Raw genomic sequence first — 26,076 nt, forward strand, 5'->3', positions numbered from 1 at the left:
TTATATCTTTCTACAAACAACATAAAACAAGCATACAGTATCTAGAAATGGTATTTATCTGACAAGAATGTCAAGTCTTTGAAGGTACACTAAATTTGTTTTTTCCTGAATAAGGTCACTATGATCTTAGTTAAAGTTACAGTAAGCAGTTCAAGCAAAATGTGTATTGCTTAGATTTTAAAGCAAGCAATTGTGTTACTGTTTAATTAAAATATAAGTATAAATGTGAAGCTATTATACCAACATTTATAAACACTTCTTGGAAATACAGATCAGCAAGTAATGGAATAACTGATTTAAAAATAATGAAAGGTTGATGTTATATGTAAAATTTGGGGACAAATCAAAAATATATTTAAGAGATGTAAAATAACATGAAGACCAAGTTTTATTATTTGGAGTTTGGAAACTTAGCAGCAAAACAACCTATCTGCATATAATGTAGTACAATGAGCATTTGTTCCTAAAAGACTCCCAAAGTCTTAAAACTTCATACATAAACCAGAATGAAATCCATTACGTAAATGATTTAAAGATGCCAGAGTAGTTTATCCAGAACTGCTAGATACTCTCACCTGCATTACCAAATCATAAACAAGCTTATGCAAAACTGTGTTCTGGATAACTCACTCTTATAGCTCCCCAATAACAAGCTCGGATAAGGCAGATCAAACCTAAGAGATAAGCAACTGCCCAAGAAACATAGGTTGCATGAAATCGTCTTGCAAAACCTTGGGTGCCAACCTAAAATAAAAGGCAATGCAAAAATAAAAGGTTAGAAACTGAGAACTTGTGTTGGCTTACGTGCAATTTTTATGAAATATATTCCTAAGATGACAAAACCCCGACAAAATATGAGTTGCTGCATTTGTTGGCCACCACTAACAGAGTAAAATTTAATAAAATGAAATTGCTAGTTACATTAATTATAAACTTTATGAAGTAAACAAAAATTCCATTAAAATATCTTATTTATAAAGGGAATTTAATCTATATAACCCCAATGCCATCCCCATATTGATAATAAATCTCTGTTTCACTTGAATAAAAAGAAGAATGGTTTTTCAGACCTTCATAGCTGAATGAGTATTGCTTCAGCTTTGGCCATAACAAAATTGGTTCTGGCACTAAATAAAAACAAATGGGCTTTTGTTAAATGGAGGGTAAAATTACCAATGTCAAGGACTTCAGAGGGATCCCAAGACATGATTTCACCTGGATGGATAAGCTCCAGGCCCATGGATTGGCTTCAGATTGCTCATAGTTTTTCAGAAGCTTCTGGGCCTGGTATGTGAGGGAGGCAGGTTCTTCAGCGATCAATGAAGGCTGTTCCAGACCTCACCATTTACTACTAATAAAGTTAAGAGGAAAGAATTCTAACAGTGAGTAGAGTAATACTCACAGTTAATCCAACTCCAATGAAAATACATATCATTCCAATGGTAATATATGCACAGCAGCGTCTTCGAGGAAGTGCACTACCCACAGAGGAACTGCAAATTCATGAGAACAAAAAAGAATATTAAATATTTACATGAAGATTCTCCATTTCATCTTTGTAAATACTTATCTATGGCTTTAGTAATACATATACTTCTATTTATTTATGCAACTTGAGAGACAAGAACATATATAATATTTTTAATGAGTGATCTAAATCATACCTGGTGAATTTGTGTGTGAATTATTGTGGCTTTAAACAAAATTCAAGTGTTGGTCATTGACAAAGTCCACAAAAACCCACTATGGTCAATAATGATCAGCCAAGATAAAAATTTATTTCCAAAACAATCTATTCCAGAATGGAAAATCAGTGCTGTCTTACAAATAGAAATTGATATTTTTTTTACATTTATAACCATTGCTATATGTTTAGTGTAGAAAATTTGGAAAATAAGAATAAAGAATAGAAAGGAAAAGGAAAATTACCTGTAATTCCACTACCATAAATACTGCTATTTTTCTCCAGCCATTTTTTTACAACTTACCAATTTAGCATAAACATTTTCTTACATCATTAAGTATTCTCAAACTGGAATTCTGATAGATGAATATAACATAATTTAACCAATTCCCTAGTATTGGACACTTTTTTCTTCTTGGAAATAATGCCAGCTAAGTGACATCTAAAAGCATTGTGCTTATTTTTTTTAATGAAAGTATAGTTGATTTACAATGTTGTGTTAATTTCTGCTGTACAGCAAAGTGATTCAGTTATACATATATATATACATTCTTTTTTATATTCTTTTCCATTATGGTTTAACACAGGATATTGAATATAGTTCCCTGTGCTACACAGTAGGACCTTGTTGTTTATCCATTCTATATGTAACAGTTTGTTTCTGCTAACCCCAAACTCCCAATCTATCCTTCCCCCCCACCAACTACCTTGGCAATCACAAGTGTGTTTCTGTTTCATAGATAGGTTCATTTGTGTCATATTTTAGATTCCACACATAAGTAATATCATATGGTATTTGTCTTTCTCTTTCTGACTTACTTCACTTAGTATGATAATCACTAGTTGCATCCATGTTGCTGCAAATGGCATTATTTCATTCTTTTTTATGGCTGAGTAGTATTCCATTGTACATATGTACCACATCTTCTTTATCCATTCATCTGTCGATAGACATTTAGGTTGTTTCCATGTCCTGGCTATTGTGAATAGTGCAATGAATATAGGAGTGCATGTATCTTTTTGAATTATAGTTTTGTCTGTACATATGCCCAGGAGTGGGATTGCTGGATCATATGGCAACTCTATTTTTAGTTTTTTGAGAACCTCCATACTGTTTTCCACAATGGCTGCACCAACTTACATTCCCACCAACAGTGTAGGAGGCTTCCCCTTTCTCCACACCCTCTCCAGCATTTATTTGTAGACTTTTTAATGATGGCCATTCTGACAGGCATGAGGTGGTACCTCATTGTAGTTTTGATTTGCATTTCTCTAATAATTAGTGACATTGAGCATCTTTTCACATGCCTGTTGGCTATCTGTATGTCTTCTTTGGAAAAATGTCTATTTAGCTCTTCTGCCCATTTTTCAATTTGAGTTTTTTGTGTTTTTGTTGTTGAGTTGTATGAGCTGTTTGTATATTTTGGAAATTAAGCCCTTATCAGTCACATCATTTGCAAATATTTTCTCCCAGTCTGTGGGAAAAAATATTCCTTTATGGTTTCCTTTGCTGTACAAAAGCTTGTAGGTTTGGTTAGTCCAATTTGTTTATTTTTGCTTTTACTTCTATTGCCTTGGGAGACTGACCTAAGAAAATATTGGTACAATTTATGTTAGAGAATGCTTTGTCCCTGTACTATTCTAGGAGTTTTACAGTGTCATATCCTATGTTTAAGTCTTTAAGCCATTTTGAGCTTATGTTTGTGTATGGTGTGAGAGTGTGTTCTAACTTCACTGATTTACAGGCAGCTGTCCAAATTTCCCAACACCCCTTGCTAAAGAGACTTTTTACCTATTATATATTCTTGCCTCCTTTGTCAAAGATTAATTGACCATAGGTGTGTGGGTTTATTTCTGGGCTCTCTATTCTGTTCCATTGATCCATATGTCTGTTTTTGTGCCAATATCATGCTGTTTTGATTACTGTAGCTTTGTAGTATTGCCTGAAGTCTGAGATGGTTATGCCTCCAGCTTTGTTCTTTTTCTTCAGGATTGCTTTGGCAATTCTGGGTCTTTTATGGTTCCATATGAATTTTAGGATTATTTGTTCTAGCTCTGTGAAGAAGGTCATGGGTAATTTGATAGGGATCACATTAAATCTGTAGATTGCTTTGGGTAGTATGGCCATTTTAACAATATTAATTCTTCCCATTGTGCTTATTTTTCATTGTTTTCTTATGATAAATTTTTAGAATCAGAATTACAAAATTAAAGAAAGAGATTAAACTTTTAAAAATCTTTTAATACATACTGCAAGAAGCCTATGGGAAACTCATAACATATATTTCTCAATTGAAATTCCAAATCCAATAGTTTTCAGTTCCCTCTACCTCTAATTTTTTAAATTTTCAAAATGATAAAAGTATAGCAAAGATAAAAAAGCCAATTGGCACTTTCTTCTCTTCCTAAATAAACATATAGTAACACATATCATATATCAAACATTGTGTTAGTGGATGATATAATTACTGATTTGTTTGTGTATGGCCAGTGTCCACATTATGCCTACCACATGGTAAATTACTCATGGAATGTCTATTGAATAAATGAAACACAGAAATGCATCACTTACTAGGCATAATTTAGAAGTGTGCTATTCCAAAAGGTTAATTTTGCATAACAGAAAATAGCTTCAAGTCCCAAATATTTTTTAAAATTGATGAATATTATTGCAAATACGTATCATAAAAACTCCTGAATACTTGAACAAAAACAGAAACATGTGGATGACCTAGGGGGTCATCATTAATTGCAGTAGTGTACAACCTGCTATCTGGAGTTATTAGGGCATCTGTGATTCATTGCCTTTATGTTACATTTAGCCTTAGACTGCTTTTAGTTTTAATAACTATGTCTGCATTTGGTGATTTTTCCTGCCTTATATCTCACAGCTGGCCACCATTTCTCATTTACCTATGTATCTGCCTCTGGCAGTCTAATCTACCATGGATTAGAAGGCAACTAAATTTGCTAGAATATATTCAATAAGTCAAAAGGTTCTAAGTGAATACCAGAGCAGGTTTTCTGTGAGCCAAAGGAACACACTTTAGTATATTAATTTCAGTGCATGAATTCTATTTTGAAAACCCATGCTCATTTTTCATCACTCAACTTAAATAGTCACTACCTCTGGAAAATCTTCCCAGGAAAGAAATAACGTACTGCTACTGTACAACCAAAGTGCCATCTTATCATAGGGAGAAGGCAATGACAAAAGCACCTATCACATGCATAATAAAATCTTATACATTTAATACAAATATGGTATCTGTATGCAATATATAGTATTGTTTTGCAATACACATGCATGTGTTAAACTGTATGCTTCTGTGACTTGCTTTTTTTTCCTCAATACTCTACATGAGACTCTTCCATAGTCATATGTGGAAACTTACTTCATTCATTTGCACAATTATCTTCCATTATATGGAATAATACAGCTTACTCATTCTCCCTGTTGATGGACAGTCAGGGTTTTCTTTTGTTTTGTTTTAAATGTTTTTGCTATTATAACATGGCTACTTTGAATTCACTTTTACATGTTTCCTTATGTATATATGCAGGAATTTCTCAAACATATACCTAGGAATAGAATTGCTGGGTAGTACTGTAGACATGTTTTTAGTTTTAACAAATGCTAAATTTATATCCCCACCAACACTATTTGAGAGCTTCCACCACTCCACCTACATCCTCATTGACCCTTCAACACTTGGTATTGTTCTCATGTTTGACAATTTCACGAGTGTGAATGGTATTTCATTGTGATTTTATTATGTATATCCATAATCTGCAGGAGGTTGGACATCTTTTCAAATGCAGGTTGACTACTGGTTTTCTTTTTCTATTAATTGCTTGTTCATACCTATTGTCTCTGTCTTGGGCTGTCTTTAACTTACTGATTCATAGATGACATTTATATAATCTGCATACTATTCCATGCAGCTATATATACTGAACATATCTTCTTATAGTCTGTTTTTATAAATTCAACTTTAATAACATATTTTGATCATGAGTATTTACTAATGATACCAATGTAACACAAAGTACTTCTAATATAGTCAAAACTATCAATCTTTTCCTTTAAGGTTCATACTTTTTTATGCCTTGTCTAGGAAATTCTTTCCTACTTCTGTCATAAAAATACTTTTCTATCTTTTCTTCTAAAAGTATTACAATTTTGCTTTTTGTATTGCCAACTACAAATTGGCACTTGCCATCTACCTCTACAAGGATTAAATCATGAGCCACTGCAGCTGCTGACCTTCAACATCCCCTGAAAGGAGTTCAGGGTGGAGTTCAGGAATGAGGCACTTTGTGCTCTGGGAAAAACTGGCAGAACAGGTCTTCAGATATTTAGATATTTTCAGGAGATTTTATGAGCCCAATTCTTGTATCTCCTTGTATCTAGAAAAGCACTAAAATCCTTCATGGTGATGTCTGCTCCTTGTGACTAGTGGTAATCTTCATGAGACTAGCAGCAACCTCCTGCAAAAAATATGTGCTTGCCTGCATGTACTCACCCTTTGCCAAAATTGCATTATACTGACCTTCCCCCCTCCCTCTTTGGAGCAGTTTCCCAGGGCTATCGGAAATGCAGTCTCCCGGGCTATAGTCCTTATTATGCCCCCAATAAAACCTCACAACTCTCACATTGTGCATTTTTTTCAGTCAGTAGTATTTATGTCGATCTACAAGAGCAGATTCCTTATAATTATCTATTTTTATTTTACATATTTCAAAGTTAGATTATCTGTTGCACTCAAGTTCAAAATTCATATTTCTGATGAAGTGACCATAATGATAATAATTCTTTTTACATCTGTTCTATGATTGCCATTGACTCAATATGGTAACAAGTCTTCTGCTACAGTTGCCTGTTCCAAGCAATTGGAGGAAGGGAGAGAAAAGGAGGCCAAGCAGTTTTTGTCTTTAAGGAGAGTATCAGGAAGATGTATTCATCAATTTGTTCATATTCCATTGGCCCTAACATAAACACATGGTCACAGCTATCTGCAAGAGAGGTTAGGAAATGCAGTCTCCAGCTGGGTAGCCATTAAGACTGACAGTTCTACTGCAAGGAAAAAGAGAACAGCAGTCTTTGCTATTTTAACTAATATTACTATTGCTATTTTATTGTTGGTTAGTGTTTGCCTGGTAAATCTTTCATTTTGGTTAGTGTTTCATGGTTTCACCTTTTACTTTCATTCTATGTTCTCATATTTCATGTGTTTCTTCTTCAAATTGCATACAGGTATACTTAAATCTAGTCTGATAATTTCTCACAAGTTTTATTGACAAGTTTTGTCTAATTATATATATTCTGACAACTAATATATTTTGATTATCCCTTCTACCGTATTTTGGCTTTCTATTGTTTCTCTATCTGCTTTTATACTCCCTTTTCTGGACTTCTTTTGTATTGACTATGATTCTTTTATTTCATTTTCTACTTACTATTTAGAAAGTTTTGCAATTTATTTTTATTCATTTAGCAGTTGCACTTAAATTTTTAATATGCATACCTTTTAAAAACTAAAACCATTTGGTAAATCTATCTTCCCAATAAATGCAAAGATCTTAGAAACTTTAACTCTAAACATTCCACTCCCATCTTACATGTTCTTGCTCTTCAATATTTCAGTTCAATTCTTTTATCTATCTATCTGTTTATTTATTTATTTATTTATTTTTGGCTGTATTGGGTCTTTGTTGCTGCATGCAGGCTTTCTCTAGTTGAGGCAAGCAGGGGTTACTCTTTGTTACAGTGCATGGACTTCTCATTGCAGTGGCTTCTCTTGTTGTGGAGCATAGGCTCTAGGGGGCATATGCGGGCTTTGGCAGTTGTGGCACGTGAGCTCAGCAGTTGTGGCTCACGGGTTTAGTTGCTCCGCATGTGGGATCTTCCTGGACCAGGGCTTGAACTTGTGTCCCCTGCATTGGCAGGTGGATTCTTAACCACTGCGCCACTAGGGAAGTCCCAATATTTCAATTCAATTCTATTTTTGTTTCTCCAAATTTGTTAGCATTAATACTATTACTGTTATGTTTTTGGTATTTTATATAGTTAGTGTTCCTGATGAATGTTTAGAATTTCTTGGTTTATACTTTCTTTATTCTTGCAGAGCGGAAATTTCTTCAGGGATATTTTCCCTAAATTCATCTTTTATCAATTTTTTAGTGAGGGTATCAGAATGGTAACCACTCTGTTTTGGTTGTTACTGCTGGTTAGTTGGCTCTGCATCTGCACATACCGTTATTTTACCTTCATTAGTCTGTGATGGTTTAGACACTTTGACAGTTAATTTCTCTTAGAACTTTGAAGTATTTTTAAACTTTTTGGCTTCCATTGTTGCAGTTGAGACGTTTGCTGCTATCCTTTTCATACTAAAAATCTGACGTTTCTGTCTCTGCTTTTAATATGTTCTATTTATTTTAGGTTGTCTGCAATCTCACTATAACATATTTGTTTATTCTGCTTGGATTTCATTGTTCCTTTTGAATCTACAGGTTCATATCTTTCATAGATCTGAAAATCCTTAGGGATTATCTCTTCAAAATGCCTCTATCCCATTCTCTAGTTTTTCCTTCTAGATCAGAAATATATCAGATGCTCTTATATATATTTATTTTAATATTATTTTCATCTTTGTCTCTCTGACAGATTCTAGGTAATTTACTTTACTCTATCTTCCAATCCACAACTTTAGTTGTCAACTTAATCTGATCTGCTGTTTAGCTTGTTCCACTGTATTTTCATTTCTGTAATTTTTAATTTCCAGAAGTTTTACTTTATATTTCAAAACCTGCCTGCTTATTGTTTGGGTTAATTCATTTTTTATTTTTAAACAATTGTAGACTCAAAAGCAGTTATAAGAAATAATACAGAGCACTCTCATTCATCCTTTACCCAATTTCCCCCAGTGATAACATCTTCCAAACTACAGTACAATATTATAACCAGCGTATTGACATTAATACAACCCAATGATATTCATATTTCCTGTTTTACTTATATTCATTTGTGTGCATGTGTATATTTAATTCTGTACAATTTATCCCATGTGGAGGTTAATGTACCCACCACCACAGTTAAGATACAGAAGAGTTCCATCACTGCAAGGATCCTTTTATAACCACACTCACCTCCCTCTTGCCTACCCACCCCCTGTACTCACCACACCATCATGCACCTGTTCTCCATTCCTAAAATTTTGTCATTTCAAAACTATTATATAAAAGGAATCATGCTGTAGGCCACCTTGTGTGACTGGTTTTCACTCAGCATAAATTCCCAAAGATTCACCCAAACGGTTGCATGGATGAACTATTGTTCATTCCTTTGACTGTTGAATAGTATGTCAAGGTCTAGATAAATCAGTTTGTTTAACAATTCAGCCACAGAAGGACATATAGGTTGTTTCCAGTTTCAGGCTATTAAGAATAAAGTTGTTATGAACATTCATGTACAGATTTTTGTATGTGCCCAGGTCATTTCTTATAGACTCTTATCTGTCTTCTCTTATTTCTATTTAAAAAAAAAATTTAGACATGGTTGTAACATATCCTATATCTAACATTATAATATCTGAAGTTCCTAGAAGTCTAATTATGCTGTTTGTTATCAATGCCAATTCTGCTTATTGTATCTTGTTTCCTCATGTTGGTATTTTTGTTGAGAACTTATTTTGACAAACCTTAATATAAGAAATCCTAGCAGGCATGGTTTAGGAATGTCTTCATCCACAGAGAATTTTCATTTGCCTTTCCCAGGCTCCCTAGAATGATACCAATCTTAAACTACTTTAAAATGATTTCTGAGACTGGGTTTTCTTAGACCATATAAACCAGGTAAAATATAAATCTGAAATTCACTGTTCTTATAAAAATTTCCATTTGTATTCTTCCTTTTCTGGTGGGCATTTTCCTTGACCTACTCTATTCATGAAGAATAGTCCTTTATTGGGGGTGGGGAGGGATGGTATTCCAACTCTCCACCTTCTGCAAGACCAAGGCCTTCTCTCTCATTCTTCATTTGAACACTGAAACCCAAGTATCTGGGTCCCTAGTATTGGTAAATACCCTTAACACAGCCCTGGTGGTCATTTGCTCTCCAGTTTTGTTCCCTGGGGATTTTCTTAACTTTCATATGAGCTGAACAATGCATTTGAAATGATATTTGTAATGGTTAACTAGTCTTTCATATTACTGGATGTGCAAGTCAAGAGCCTCTAATATACAAAACTGTGGACACTGAATATCCAAAAGGAAAAGATCATGCAAGGTTTCTCAAACATCTGATTATTCACCCTTCAAGTTATTTACCTTCCCCTTCATAACACTCCCCTGTGAAACACTAGCATTGTGAAGGACACCTGGAAAATAAAGATGGTGCCAAGCAGTGTTATTTAAGCACAATTTTCAGATGAGGTAGCCAGGGAAGGCTTTATTAAGTGAAACTTAAGTGCAGGGTAAGATGTGAATAGGTGGGAGAGTAAGTCATCTTAGCTGCTAACAGTAGCATTGTTCAGCCAGAAAAAATAATACTTTTGTTCAAGAAACAAGCAGCAAAATAACCTTTCTTCCGGAGAAGGTTTCTGTAAGTGAGTAAAATTAAAGGGATTTTCAGCTAATTTGTGAGGTTAAGTAGTTATTTTCCAAGTAAATAGGAATGAGAAAGGGATGAGCCACGTCACTCCAGGCCTAGCAGGAAATTAAGGGACCAAAGCAATAAACTCTATTGTATATTTATGGAAGTAGAAGAATTTGTTGAGGCTGGTGGTGTGTGTAGAGGTAGAAGAAAACATAATAAAGATACTACTAGAGATGTTAGGCAAATATCTAAACTTGGAGGGTTGTATAAATCTTGATAAGAAGTTTAGAGTTTGATTTTTGATTTTAGGCAATGGGCCTGTAATAATCTATATGGTGCATTTATGTCAATAAGTATAAAATATCTTTCCTTAGCATACTTCATATGGCATTAATAGAAAAACCTAAAATAACATTGCAATGGCACCTCCTTGGGTTGTGCAATATACAACCTGCAGAGATGTATGCTATGGCCATGAATTTGGGAGCTACTAAAAGGTTTGAAGCCAGAGAGTTTGAAATCATATTTTCACTTGGAGACCTTTACTCTAATAAACTGCAAGAGAACTATAAGGCTGAAGACCAAGAGATAAATTAGAAAGCTATTGCAGTAGTCCTGGTGAGAGATCCTGAATGCTTGAACTATATATAATAGAAATAGTGAGAATAAGATAACAGAATTGAAATGTCAAGAGACAGAATTGACAGGACCTGTTTCCATTTGGATATTGTGAATAAAGATACACTCAGATTTCTGGCTTGGTCAGCTGAGCAGATAGCAAAACATTCATTAATATAAGTTATTCATCAATATTCAAGGACGATTAGTTTGCAGAGTGGGGTGGGCAAGTTGGATATATTCTGTTTGAGATGCCTATGGGACACCAGGTTGAAATAACTACAGGCAAATGGTGAATACAGATTGTATATTTACATCTGAAGGTCTGAAGAGAGATCTGGGGTGATTTAATGGTATATTGGTTGTGATTTAGTGGCATATAAATGAAATAAAAACATATGACAAAGCACAGATATATTGTGATTAGGTTCCAATCCTGGAGAATAGCAATATTTAATGACTTGGAAGAGGAAGTGGAGACAAGAAAGGAGATAGCAAATGAATGTTCTGAGAAGTGGGAGAAAATCAGGAGAAAGTGATGTCTGAAACCAAAAGAAGAACAAATTTTAAGGAAAAAAAGCAGGGTAATCAACAGAACCAAATACTAAAGAGAAAACAAGGAAATGAAGATTAAACAGATCTATTAAAATTTGCAAGTGGGGAGAGCAATCAAGATGGCAAAGTACTCAGACGTGAAGCTCACCCTCTCTCACAAATACAACAAAAGTACATCTATACATGGAATGATTCTCACAGAATATCTACTGAATGCTGGCAGAAAACCTCAAACTGCTGAAAGGGCAAAGAAAATCTGCATGTAACCAGGTGGGAAAAAAGAAAACAGAAAAAAAAAAAGAAAAATGAAAATGAAAATGAAAAAGGAATCAGGACCAGACCTGTGCCCCTGGGAGGGAGCTGTGAAAGAGGAAAGATTCCTGCACCCTGGGAAGCCCTTTCAGCAGCTCCCAAGATGGAGGTAAGGGGAGCTTCAGAGCCTCTGAGGAGAACACTAGTAGCTGGTTTGCAGCAGCCCAACCTGACACGCCCATCTTTGGTTCTGGCAGGGACTGTGTGCTGGAACTCGGACTTTGGATCTCAGAACCAGGGAGAAGACTGGGGTTGGCTGTGTAGAAACAGACTGGGGGGGGGGCTGGAATCCAGAGTGACCACTGCTGGGGGGGATACGCCAAGGAAGCCTGGGCCACCTTAGAGGCCAGTCGCCATTGTTTGGGGACTGCACTAGGGAGGGGCGGGACCTGGATTGTAGCTTTTTTTCCCTGTGCACGTGCTTGCAGAAACAGGATACCACCTGCACAGGCTCCAGGGGTGGTCCCGAGCCTCCACTGCAGCCCACCCAGACACCAGGAGTGGTCGCCGGGCCCCTGTGGACACTCTCCCGGACCCCAGGAGTGGTTGCCAGCCCCTGCTGACTCCCTTCTGGACTGCAGGAATGGTCATCGGCCCCTGCTGATGGCCCCCCGGACTCCAGGAGTGGTCATGGCCCCCCTACTGACTCCCTCCCAGACCCCAAGAGTAGTTGCGGGTTCCCACTACCACCCATCAGAACTCCACGAGTGGTTGTAAGCTGTCTCCATTCCCATCACATGCCCCAGGGGGTGTGCTTGAGCCACCTGCTGCTGTCAAAAACCCCAAGACCAGAAACCAGCAACCTCAACCAGCACCCCCTATCAAGGAAATAACCAGCACACACTGAAGAAAGAGGTAACAGGCATCCATATTAAAAATAGCCCTTGCACCAAACATACTAAACCCACACAAGCTACACAGGGAAAACCCTACATATAAATAGCCCTCAAAGACCACAGTAGATAATTGTTTCTCCTAAATTCACAGAGTAAGAGAAATATAAGTAAAATGAAAAAGCAGAGGAACCACTCACAGTTAAAAGACCAAGAGTATTCCCCTGAAAGAACAAACAATGAAGCAGACCTCTTCAGTCTAATAGATACAAATTTCAAAGAGGAGATAATGAAAATACTGAAGGAATTAAGAAAGGCTATTGACAGAAATGCAGAGTATTGTAAAAAGGAACTAGAAACTATAAAGAGGAACCAAGAAAAATTAGAAAACTCATTTGCAGAGATGAAAGCTGAGCTAAAGGCAATACATAACACAATAATGCAGAACAAATAAGTGACCCAGAAGATAGAATAATGGAAATCATGCAATCAGGACAGAAGACAGAAAGCTAAATGAAAAAAAAAAAAAAAAAAGAAAGCAATGTAAGAGAACTATGGGATAATATAAAGCATGCCAACCTATGCATAATAAGGATTCCAGAAGGGGAAGAAAGAGAAAGGGGGATCAAAAATGCATTTGAAGAAATTATGGCTGAAAACTTCCCAAACTTAAAGAAGGAAACAGATATCCAGGTACAGGAAGCAGAGAGGGTCCCAAACAAGATAAACCCAAACAGACCTACACCAAGACATAACAAAAATGGCAAAAGTTAAAGATAAAGAGAGGATTCTAAAGGCAGCAAGAGAAAAGCAAAGAGTTAATTACAAGGGAACCCCCAAAAGGCTGATTTCTCTACAGAAGTTTTGCAGGCCAAAAGCAAGTGTCAAGATATACTCAAAATCCTGAAAGGGAAAAATCTGCAAACTAGTATACTTTACCCAGAGAGATTATCATTTAGAATAGAAGATGAGACAAAGAGTTTCTTGGGCAAGCAAAAACTAAAAGAATACAGCAATACTAAACCTATCCTAAAGGAAATATTGAAAGGTCTTCTCTAAATAGAAAAGAAGTAAGAATCTATAGAAAAGAGAAAATCACAATTGGAAATTAAATCACTTAAATAAGCCAGTACACAGATTAAAAAAAAATCAAAAAAAAAATTATGTGAAAGTTATGACAACCACAATCAACAGCAAAAGGATGAACATGAAGATGTAAAAGAGGACATCAAAATCATAAAATATGGGGGAGGATAGTAAGAAAATGTAGATTTTTCCCCCTAGAATGTGTTTGAGCCAATATGACTACCAGTCTAAGGCAAGTAGATATAGGAAGGGGTTAACATAGTTGATAAACAGGGTAACCACAAATCAAAAACATACCACAGATTTACAAAAACCAAAAAGAAGAGAACATAAGCATAATACAAAGAAAATCATCAAGCTACAAAAGTAAAAACAAAAAGAAAAAGAAAGGGATAAAGAAGAAATATGAAATCAATGGGAAAACAAGGTTTAAAATAGCAATAATTACATATCTATCAAGAAGTACCTTAAAACTCAATGTACTCAATGCTGCAATCAAAAGACACAGAGTGGCAGATTGGATAAAAAAAACAAGAGCCTATGATATGCTGCCTACAAGAGACTCACTTTAGGGCAAAGGACACAATAGGTTGAAAGTGAGGGGGTAGAAAAAGATATTTCATGCAAACCAAAATGACAAGAAAGTGGGAGTCACAATACTTACACTAAATAGAATGTAAAAGCCATAAAGAAACATAAAGAAGGACATATATAATGATAAAAGGACCACTACAAGGAGAGGATTTTACACTCATCAACATATATGTACCTAATACAGGATCACCCAAATACATAAAACAAATACTAACAGACATAAAGGGGGAAATTGACAGGAATACAATAATAGCAGGAGACTTTAACACCCCAGTCACATCAATGGACAGATCTTCCAGACAGAGAATCAATAAGGCAACAGAGATAATAGATGATACAATAGAACAGTTAGACTTAATTGATATTTTCAGGACATGACATCCAAAAAAAACAAGTGCACATGTAACATTCTCAAGGATTGATCACATATTAGGGCCAAAACAAGCCTCAACAAATTTAAGAGTATAGAAATTATCTCAAGCATCTTTTCTGACTACAATGGCATGAAACTAGAAATTAACCACAGAAAAAGAAATGAGAACAAAATGATTGCATAGAGACTAAACAACATGCTACTAAAAAACCAATGGGTCAATGATGACATCAAAGATGAAATTTAAACAAAATACTTATATAGTACTACCATATGACCCAGCAATCTCACTACTGGACATATTCCCAAAGAAAACCATAATTCAAACAGACACATGCACCCCAATGATCACTGCAACACTATTTACAATAGCCATGACATGGAAGCAACCTAAATGACCATCAACAGAGGAATGGATAAAGAAGATGTGGTACATATATACAATGGACTATTACTCAGCCATGAAAAGGAACGAAACTGGATAATTTGTAGACATGTGGATGGACCTAGAGTAGAGTAAGTCAGAAGGAGAAAAACAAATATTGTATATTAACGCACATATGTGGAATCTAGAAAAATGGTATAGATGATCTTATTTGCAAAGCAGAAATAGAGACACGGACATAGAGAACAAATGTATGGATACCAAGGGGGAAAGAGAGGGTTGGGGGGAATTGGGAGATTGGGATTGACATATATACACTATTGATACAATGTATAAAATAGATAACAAATGAGAACCTACTGTATAGCTCAGGGAACTCTACTCAATGCTCTCTGGTGACCTAAAGGGGAAGGAAATCCAAAAAAGAGGGGATATATGTATAGCTGATTCACTTTGTTATATAGTAGAAACTAATACAACATTGTAAAGCAACTACACTCCAATAAAAATTAATTTAAAAATAAATAAAACATAAAAAAAATACCTTGAGACAAATGATGATGAAAACACAACCAGATACAGCAAAAGCAGTTATCAGAGGGAAGTTCATAGAGATACAGGCCTTCCTCAGAAAACAAGAAAAATCTCAAATAAACAACCTAACATACCACTTAAAAGAATTAGAACAAACAAAATCTAGAGTCAGCAGAAGAAAGGAAATAATAAAGATCAGAGAGGAAATAAACAAAACAGAGATTTAAAAAAATAGAAAAATTAATAAAACCAGGAGCTGATTCTTTGAAAGGATAAACAAGACTGACAAACCTCTGGCCAGGCTCACCAAGAAGAAAAGAGAGAGAATACAAATAAACAAAATAAGAAATGAAAAAGGAGACATAAAAACTGATACCACAGAAATACAAAAAAACCATAAGGGAATACTATGAACAATTATATGCCAACAAATTCGAAGACCTAGAAGAAATGAACATTCTTCTAGAAACATACAGCCCACTAAGACTGAAAGAAGAAATAGATGATTTGAACAGACCAGTCACTAGAACTGAAATAGAATCTGGAATTTAAAAACTCCCTACAAACAGAAGTCCAGAAGCAGATGGCTTCACAGGTGAATTCTACCAAACATACAAAGAACTTATACCGATCCTTCTCAAACTCTTCCAAAAAGCTAAAGAGGAAGGAACACTCTGAAGGACATTCTATGAAGCCACCATCACCCTGATACCAAAACAAGACAACAACACCATGAAAAAAGAAAATTACAGGCCAATATCTTGATGAATATAGATGCAAATATTCTCAACAAAATATTAGCAAATCAAATCCAACCACATATAAAAAAGATCATAAACCACGACCAAGTGGGATTCATCCCAAGTTCACAAGGATGGTTCAACATACGCAAATCAATGTAATATACCACATAAACAAAAGAAAGGACAAAAACCACATGATCACATCAATAGATACAGAAAAAGCATTTGACAAAATTCAACATCCATTCATGATAAACATTCTTACCAAAGTGGGTATAGAGGTAACATATCTCAAAATAGTAAAAGCTATTCATGACAAACCCACAGCCAGTATAAAATGAAATGGTGAAAAGTTGAAAGACTTCTTGCTAAAATCTGGAATAAGACAAGGATGCCACTCTCACCACTTCTCTTCAACATAGTATTAGAAGTCCTAGCAACAGCAATCAGACAAGAAAAAGAAATAAAAGGTATCCAAATTGGAAGAGAAGAGGTAAAATTGTCATCATATGCAGATATGATTCTATATATAGAAAACGCTAAAAACTCCACACAAAAACTACTAGAACTGAGAAACGAATTCAGAGAGATATCAGAATATAAGATTAACATACAGAAATCAGTTGCATTTCTTTATGCCAACAATGAAATATCAGAAAGGGAATGTAACAAAACAATACCTTTTAAAATCACAACCCAAAAAATAAATACTTAAGAATAAACCTCACCAAGGATGTGAAGGACTTATATGCTGAGAAGTATAAAACATTAATAAAGGAAACTGAAGGTGATTCAAAGAAATGGAAAGCAATCAACAGATTTAATGTGATCCCTATCAAATTACCCATGACCTTTTTCACAGAACTAGAACAAATAATCCTAAAATTCATATGAAACCATAAAAGACCCAGAATTGCCAAAGCAATACTGAAAAAAACGAACAAAGCTCAAAGCACAACCATCCTAGACCTCAGGCAATACTACAAAGCCACGGTAATCAAAACAGTATGATATTGGCACAAAAACAGACATATGGAACAATGGAACAGAATAGACAGCCCAGAAATAAACCCACACACCTACAGGCAATTAATCTTCAACCAAGGAGTCAAGAATATACAATAGGAAAAACTCTCTTCAGCAAGAGGTGTTGGGAAAGTTGGATGGCTGAATGTAAACAATGAAGTTAGAACATGCCCTTACACCATACACAAAATGGCTTAAATTCTTAAACTTAAGACATGACACCATAAAACTCTTAGAAGAAAGCATAGGCAAACATTCTCTGAGGTAATTGGTACAAATGTTTTCTTAGGTCAATCTCCCAAGGCAATAGAAATAAAAACAAAAATAAACAAATGAGATGTAATCAAACTAACAAGCTTTTGCACAACAAAGTAAACCATAAACAAAACAAAGAGACAACTTACAGAATGGGAGAAAATATTTGCAAACGATGCGACTGACACGGGCTTAATTTCCAAAGTATACAAACAGCTCATACAACTCAACAACAAAAAGGCAAACCCAATTGAAAAATGGGGAGAAGACCTAAAGAGACCTTTCTCCACAGAAGATATACAGATGGCCAATAGGCACATGAAAAGATGCTCAACATCACTAAATATTAGAGAAATGCAAAGCAAAACTACAATGAGGTACCACCTCACATCAGTCAGAATGCCCATCATTAAAAAATCTACAAGTAACAAATGCTGGAGAGGGTGTGGAGAAAAGGGAACCCTCCTACACTGTTGGTGGGAATGTAATTTGGTGCAGCCACTTTGGAAAACATTATGGAGGCTCCTCAGAAAACTAAAAATAGAACTACCATATGATCCAGCAATCCCACTCCTGGCATATATCCTGACAAAACTCTATGTCAAAAAGATATATGCAAGTCTATGTTCATAGCAGCACTATTCACAATAGCCAAGACATGGAAACAACCTAAATGTCATTGACAGATGAATGGATAAAGAAGATGTGGTACAGGGACTTCCCTGGTGGTCCAGTGGTTAAGAATCCACCTTCCAATGAAGGGGACACAGGTTCAATCCCTGGTCGGGGAACTAAGATCCCACATGCTGCAAAGCACTCTAGAGCCTGCACACCACAACTAAGACCCAACGCAGCCTAATAAATAAATATTAAAAAAAAAAATGTGGTACATATATACAATGGAATACTGTTCAGCCATAGAACAGAATGAAATAATGCCATTTGCAGCAACATGGATGCAACTAGGGATTATCATACTAAGTGAAGTATATAAGAAAGAGAAAGACAAATACTATATGATATCACTTATATGTGGAATCTAAAATATGACATAAATGAACCTATCTATGAAACAGAAACAGAATCAGGGACATAGAGAATTGACTGGTGGTTGCCAAGTGGGGAGAGGGTTGGATTGGGAGTTTGGATTAGCAGATGCAAACTGATATATATAGAATGGATAAACAACAAGGTCCTACTGTATAGCACAGAGAACTATATTCAATATCTTGGGATAAACCATAATGAAAAAGAATATGAAAAAGAATATATATATATGTATGTGTATATATATATATGTATAACTGAATCACTTTGCTGTACAGCAGTAATAACACAGCATTGTAATTCGACTAAACTTCAATTAAAAATAAATTTAAAAAATAAAATTTGCAATTGGGACATGAATTTTGTCAGAGCAAATTTCAGTGGCCTAGTGGGGACTGATGCTAATTCCACTTTACTCCTGGATGAATGTGGCGCCATGATGAACTAAAGAGATATGCCTTGAAAGGGAGAGACATTCATCCCTCTGAGAAGAAGAAATAAAGTGAGCATAGATATAAAAAATGTTTAGAGGTAGGAAGTGTGAAGATGAGGGAGTTCACAGATAGCCTCAAACATCTGAGAGAGACAGGAAGAAGGCAACTCATTTGCTGAGATAGAGAAGAGGGTATGAGGAATGGGGGAGTAAGGGGAACATAAAATATCTGGAGATAACCACTTTGAGGAATGGGGGAGAGAGTTAATCAAGGACACTTAAATAGGGAATATCAAGCAAGGGTTTTGCTGAAATGTAAAGCTCTACATTTGTAAAGAGCTAATCAACATAGAATTTTTTCAGCTCTCAGTTGTCTTGGTAAACGAAGGAAGAAGCCATGGCTATATTGATGCAAGACTGGTGGTTTGAAAAGCAGGTAGATGGATCTGAATTTCAAGGGATGATGATGTAGCCAATCTAGAAAACCTAAGAGTCTTTCTATACCTACATTCAAAATGAGCTTATCATCTCTCTGCTGGACACAGTTCTTCTAGATCTTTCATTCCCTGTCTTAGTGAATGGTTCTACAGCCTCTCCGACACAAGGTCATTCTTGACCCAATCTCTCTCTTGTCCCTTCACATTAAACCCTATCTATTCCATTTCCTTCATAGCACACCTATACTTTGACTCCTCTGTACCTCTATACCTTTGCACAGGTTGCTCCTTCTACAAGGAACAATTGGACCTTTTTTTCATATCATTCCCAGTCATCTTTAACATCCCCCCTTCCTGGAGGCCTTCATTCACATTCCCTTTCCCTCCAGTCTGGATTAGGGGCCCTTCAGAGAAAAGCATGCTAGGTATACCCTTCCAAAGCGCTTAAAACCTTATTGTAATGGTCTATTCTGTTCCGTATATCCACAAGACTAAGTCCCTTGAAGGCAAGGTTATATCTTTATTTTGAGCACCTAATACCTAGCACAGGATGGTGAATTAATGAATAATTATAAAAGAAAGCACTAAACAGAAAAATAAAAGGATAACTTCTGAGAATGAGTCTGCTATTGATTAAAATGACAGGAAGAGATCCCCAAAGTATCTCAGTGATGTAGGAGAAATGATATTCATTGATAATTATCATGGATTAAATCATCATGTCTACTAATCTTAAGTCCATTAAAACATCTTCATGGAAATATCATCCAAGTTGTCATTTCAGAATGCTAGGACTACATCTCCTGCCTAGCAGTAGCTACAAGCTGCCCAATTGAAAGTGAAACCTCACCTTCAGCTACAATAGCCTCAGTGGTTGCATGAGTAAAAAAAAACAGTGAGATAAAAAAATGCTTCTTGGTCTCTGGAGCCCTGGGGGAAGGTATTCTCCACTTGTCTTGTGAGATATAAAAATAACACGCTGGTTTCATAGCAATGATTTAGTAACTTCTATAACAAAAATAATTTTAGGACATTTGCTATTTGAGTTTAAAGAAATAAACATCTCAGAATCTTACTTCAACAGATGACTCATCAGTTTGTTAAGAAAAACATTCAAAAAGAAAAGAAATCTAGATATGACCCATGAGTGTTCATGTAATAACACCATCTTTGCTCAAATAAGTAATGCATGCCCTAAGTCCTCCCAAGCTCGGCATGTGATTCCAATTCTATACACATTCCTCTAAGAATGATATTTAAGCTGATTTATGTCATGTGAATTTCAAAGCAAGTTGTTCCTTAAGTAATTAATAAATTCTTCTCCACATTAATACAGTCTTGTGATACCTTAACCAATGGTAGAATATCTAGACATTCAATACTTCTTTATTATTAGCAAAATATTGTCATTGTTCTAAAATAATTAACCAACCAAGCAAATCACTTGAGCAAAATCCTTATCCTTTCTAACAGTTCCTCATCTATAAAATGAGGATAATAATTCTTGCTATCCAGGATTGTCATAAAGATTACAGCTAATATATATGTGTACACAAAGCAACAATCACTGTGCTTAGCACACAATCTGCTAATCATTAGAAGTTTTTTTATTTTCTAAAAGATTTTTTAAATCTAATTTAATGTTCCTCATAAAGATATATGCAATTGTCTTCATTTTTCTGAAAATACAGATGACATACAGAAATATGGATTATTCATAGACATATTCACACACACATGCATTTGGTATGTTCCTGAAGTATATATTTTTCTGTGCACTTATTTTGGGTCATCCACTTTGCTCCTCCATGTACAGACTTGTCCCGGATTCAGCTAAGTTAAGCATTCATATGATTAATTTCACAAATGAATAAAAAAGGAAATATCTGTTCCTTTGAAGCTAGAAATGTGCTGTAAAGAAGTTATTCTCACAGGATTATATTTAGTTGGAATCAGATCTAGCACAAATAAATGGCGATATTTTGTTACATATATTCTACTTCTCAGACAGTTTTTAATACATTCCTCCTATAAACCACTCAGGGTTATTTTACTCTCAAAATAGATATAATATTTATTTTATTCTAAGGATCACAAAAATGTAACTATGAGCTGATATTTTTTATTTTAAATATTAATTATCAAAACATTCCAGTATAATTTCCTTTGCTTACTTTCCACATGTAAGTGGAAAACAGTAATTTTTGAATTAAAATTTTATTATCAAAATAGATGCTGTGGGGGCTTCCCCGGTGGTGCAGTGGTTGAGAGTCCGCCTGCCGATGCAGGGGACACGGGTTCGTGCCCCGGTCCGGGAAGATCCCACATGCTGTGGAGCGGCTGGGTCCGAGAGCCATGGCCGCTGAGCCTGCACGTCCGGAGCCTGTGCTCCCCAACGGGAGAGGCCACAACAGTGAGAGGCCCGCGTACCACAAGAAAAAAAAAAAAAAGATACTGTGCAGAAAAGAGTTTAGCAGGCCTAACACTGCTATCCTTAGACAAGTTGGCTTGTAAGGTAAGCCCCTGGCTGACACCTGGGAACTTAGATTTCAAGAAAGTTCTAACTATTCCCTTACTGATAAGAGTGGGTTGCTATGCCTAAATTACTTGTACAACCAATATGGCTTATGCCAAATACCTGCTTTCCTTCTGGGAATATGGAATTGTGGCATGCGCTATGCAGCAGGTGCCTATGTGACCAGCTCCAATTAGACCTAATAAGGTTCTCTGGTCAAAAACATTTCACATATGTTGTAACAATTCATTGCTGGAGGAATGAAGTCCTATTATGACTCCACTGGGAGAGGACTCTTAGAAACTTGCTCCTGGTTTCCTCCAGATTTTGCCCCACATGCCTTTTTCTTTTGCTGATTTTGTTTTGCATACTTTCACCATAAAGCTGTGAGTACAACTGTATACTAAGTCCTATTAGTTCTCCTAGAAAGTCAAAAAATCTTAGGGTGACTTGGGGTCTCCCAACATAGATGGCATAAAATGTCTTTAATCAAAATGTCTTCTAGTTTCTCCCATTTTTATATTGCCTTTTGTTATTTTCCTTAGGTACACCATTTAGGAATACAGAGAAATTGACTGAAGAGAGATAAATAATTATAAAAACTTTGCCATTCAACTTCCTAATTATAACCCCCCCAAAATTTGGTTTTCTCCAAGATTACAGTCCATTTTTTTTATACAGTCCATTTTAAAAATATAAATTTTAGATGATTTGCAATAGATTATAACCACTTAGAACATTTGAAAATCATTACCAGGTTACTGATAATTTTAGTAATTTTCACTTTCTCTAAAGGTAAATTGACTTACCTTTAGAGAATAGATAATCCCAATCATTTCAGTTTCAAAATGGAATATATTAATCAGTCCAAAGACGTCTTTTTTTTAGTCTTGAAAAGCATAAACATGTTAAACATGCATTCATCCCATAGTATGTCTTAAAATCAAAATTTACTTAAGTGAGAATTCTGAACTCTTTAAATTGTTCTCAAATATTTCCCAACATTATTTCCAGTGGTACAGAACTTACATTTTTTTGCAGTGTGGGCATTTTGCCAGAGTGTTGAACCTCAGTTCCATCCACTGTAAAACAAATAAGAAGAGAGGTTGAAAACAAAAACTGAAAACTATCCAATCTGATAAGATGTTTCTTTTAGTTCAAATGTCCTCAGGGATCACAGCAGAAGACATCAACATTTTCATAGTTATATGAGCTTTTTCCCTCCAACACATCTCCCCCTCCCTTAAAATAAAGGCTGGGATTCCCCTCTGAAACAGTTCCCATGATTTTTTCAAGGTTCTGATGCAATCTATGTTTGCTTTACAATGAAAACTGGATGTAATGTTGAAATTCAGGTCATTTCATTCACCTTTATGTTTCAGTCCACTGCCAGAAAATAAAAACATATTTCATGTACCTTCAATGTAGTTTTTCCTCTAAATATTGATGATTAGCTTTTTAAATGAGTATTTAGACTCATTACTAAAAATGCAACTATTCTATTTATGTAGAAAATGCACAAAGTAAATAAACTAAACAAATTAGATACAGGTAGAATTAATGTCAGGAAGCTCTTTTCTGTTCTATAGTTGCTTATTCTATGTAACAAAATACAGTCCTTCTACAGACAACTTTCTTTCAATTTTCTTCCCTGTAATGTAGGTAATAAAATGGGTTACCTTCCTCACAGTATTGTTATTCAGATGCTTGAAACAGCTTACTGGTAGTAAAGTCTTTGAAAGGAGGTACAATATACATTTAAAGTAAAACTTAAAAATTAAAAAAAAATAAAGTAACTATTTACCACAAAAAAAAATATTTCAAAATACTTTCCTCACCTTCCATCATTTGCTTTTCTATATATCTTCTTGTAAAGTGTATATTTCTTTTGTATAATTCCGTTAAGTACATTAGCAGTTTTATCATCAAAATAACTTTTCTTTCACTAAAATTAATTTTTGCTTAGGATTCCAGGTCACTCAGTTTTCTTCATAACTCTCAAGTTCTAGGTATAGTAGGGCTTCAATAAGTTATGCATATTCAAATGTTTTCAACATAATAGAGGAAAACTTTCAGAAAGTATCTGATACTTGACTATTTTTTCTTTTTAATTTTTTAATGACTAGCTTTTACAAAAGAACAAATAAATTTGAGTTTGTTTGGACTACTTTTTCTTCATTTTTATTTCAAACCTCCTGAAAGTTACTTAACCTTGAAATAATCTCTCTCAGTCACAGTAGGAATATAGAGTCCCAAGGTAAATAAACTAGAAATGAAACTTTACATGAATGTTCACTCTTTTCACAATGATTATTTTTCAATATCTGAGAATGCCAAACAAAGGCTACATTTTTTTTCAAGCAGCCTTAACTCTTTCTTTTATTATTTACTTTATAACAAGTTAATTTATTCTTAATAGTAAAAATGCTTAATGTGCTAAACAGATTTACATAGATTTCTACAGAAATTGGCATAGAACATTAAGAAGTGAAGAATACAGAAATCTTACTAAGTACTTTTTCATGTTTTTGAAATTAGTTTTAGGATAGTTGTTGAACTTGTAATGTCATTTCAAATTTTATTTATAAATAACAAACAAGTTTTTCATTGTTAAGAGAAGCAAAGTGGCTGAGGAAGCAATTATGAAACACTTAAGAGAAGAGTAACTCAAAATCCAAGCTTGAAGGCTAACACACTGGCACAGAAAATCTAGAATTTTAGATGACCAACCTATGGGAGATTATTTAGTCCAATTTTATCATTTTAGCACAGATTATATATGATAAATTCAATTATTACTAACAAACAACTAAGACTCTATTGTATGATTAGTAAGTTATACAGCCAGCAACCTAACACATCTGGTTTTGTTGTTATCTATAAGTACTCATTTAAATGCAGCAAACTAAGAATAGAAAAATATTTATTATTATAAATGTTTGTCATAATCTATTTGAATGAATGCAAATACCTGTGCTTTTGAAAGGATTTACTACTATTCTCTTATCTAAAATGCAGCCTTTTCACTCTTAAAAATTTACTGCCAAACCTTGAAGTGTCAATAGGAAAAAATCTAATTTTTCCTGTTTTTTAATTGGATAAATTTGATATGTAACACTGTACAAATTTAATGTATATAGTCTATTCTTTTATATATATATATATATATATATATATATATATATATATATATATATATATATCTTGTAACATGGTTGCCACTGTAGTGATATTTATCAATTACATAATTATAGTACAATGTTATTGTCTCTATTCATTATTCTGTGCATTAGATCTCTGTGACTTATTTATTGTTACAAGTTTGTACTATCAATCTTATCCTCCACCTCCCATTCTCTGGTAGCCACCATTTTTCTGTTTTTCACAGGTTTGATTTTTTTCTATTCTAGATATAAGGGGTATCATACAGTACTCGTCTTTCTCTGACTGAGTCATCTCGCTTAGTAAATGTGCTCAAGGTCCCTCTATGTTGTCACAAATGGCAGAATATCCTCCTTTCCCACGGCTGAATAATATTCCATTGTGTATATATGTACCACATCTTTTTTATCCATTTATCCATTGTGGACATTTGCACTGTTTCCATGTTTTGGTTATTGTGAAAAATAGATAGATATTTTCTATCAGAACGATTAAAAGCAACTTCTCTAAAACCCAATTATTTTTAGTAGAGGTCTTTCAATATTTGGCTTATTTCTAACCATTCTGTATAACAGATAAACTTAGTTTCCCCGAGGTATATTTTTAAATTGATTTTAGAAGGCATGTAAAAAAGGTATACTGCTAAGACTAGTCATTTGATAGTACCCTACTAGGTTTTGTTTTTTAATGGATACAATAGGCAACTGGTGTGATTATTTTAAAGTATGTTCAAGTTAAAACTGCTGCCACTCTCTGCTAAGCCACCAAACCATAGAACCCTATGAACTAGTGAAGAAAATCTTAACCTGTCTGAAGGTACTACACTGGCCCACTTCAGGGCAAAGTTTGGGCCATCATCTATGATTCAGGCACATATTGTAGATTTTA

General features: G+C 34.8%; 1 protein-coding gene across 1 annotated transcript in view; it reads right to left on the minus strand.

Moving 5' to 3' along the window:
• Window positions 1–600: 600 nt before the first annotated feature.
• The window catches only part of PIP4P2 (phosphatidylinositol-4,5-bisphosphate 4-phosphatase 2), a gene marked incomplete at both ends in the record, with an annotated part of 95,818 nt that continues 70,342 nt past the window's right edge, over window positions 601–26,076 (minus strand). Inside the window, 3 exons of the mRNA XM_079722538.1 lie at window positions 601–744; window positions 1,403–1,493; window positions 23,056–23,108. Of these exons, the coding sequence (XP_079578664.1) occupies window positions 601–744; window positions 1,403–1,493; window positions 23,056–23,108 (288 nt within the window). The remainder of the gene's footprint in view (window positions 745–1,402; window positions 1,494–23,055; window positions 23,109–26,076) is intronic.

This window comes from Hyperoodon ampullatus, assembly GCF_949752795.1.
Source record: "Hyperoodon ampullatus genome assembly, chromosome: 17".
NCBI lineage: Eukaryota > Metazoa > Chordata > Mammalia > Artiodactyla > Ziphiidae > Hyperoodon > Hyperoodon ampullatus.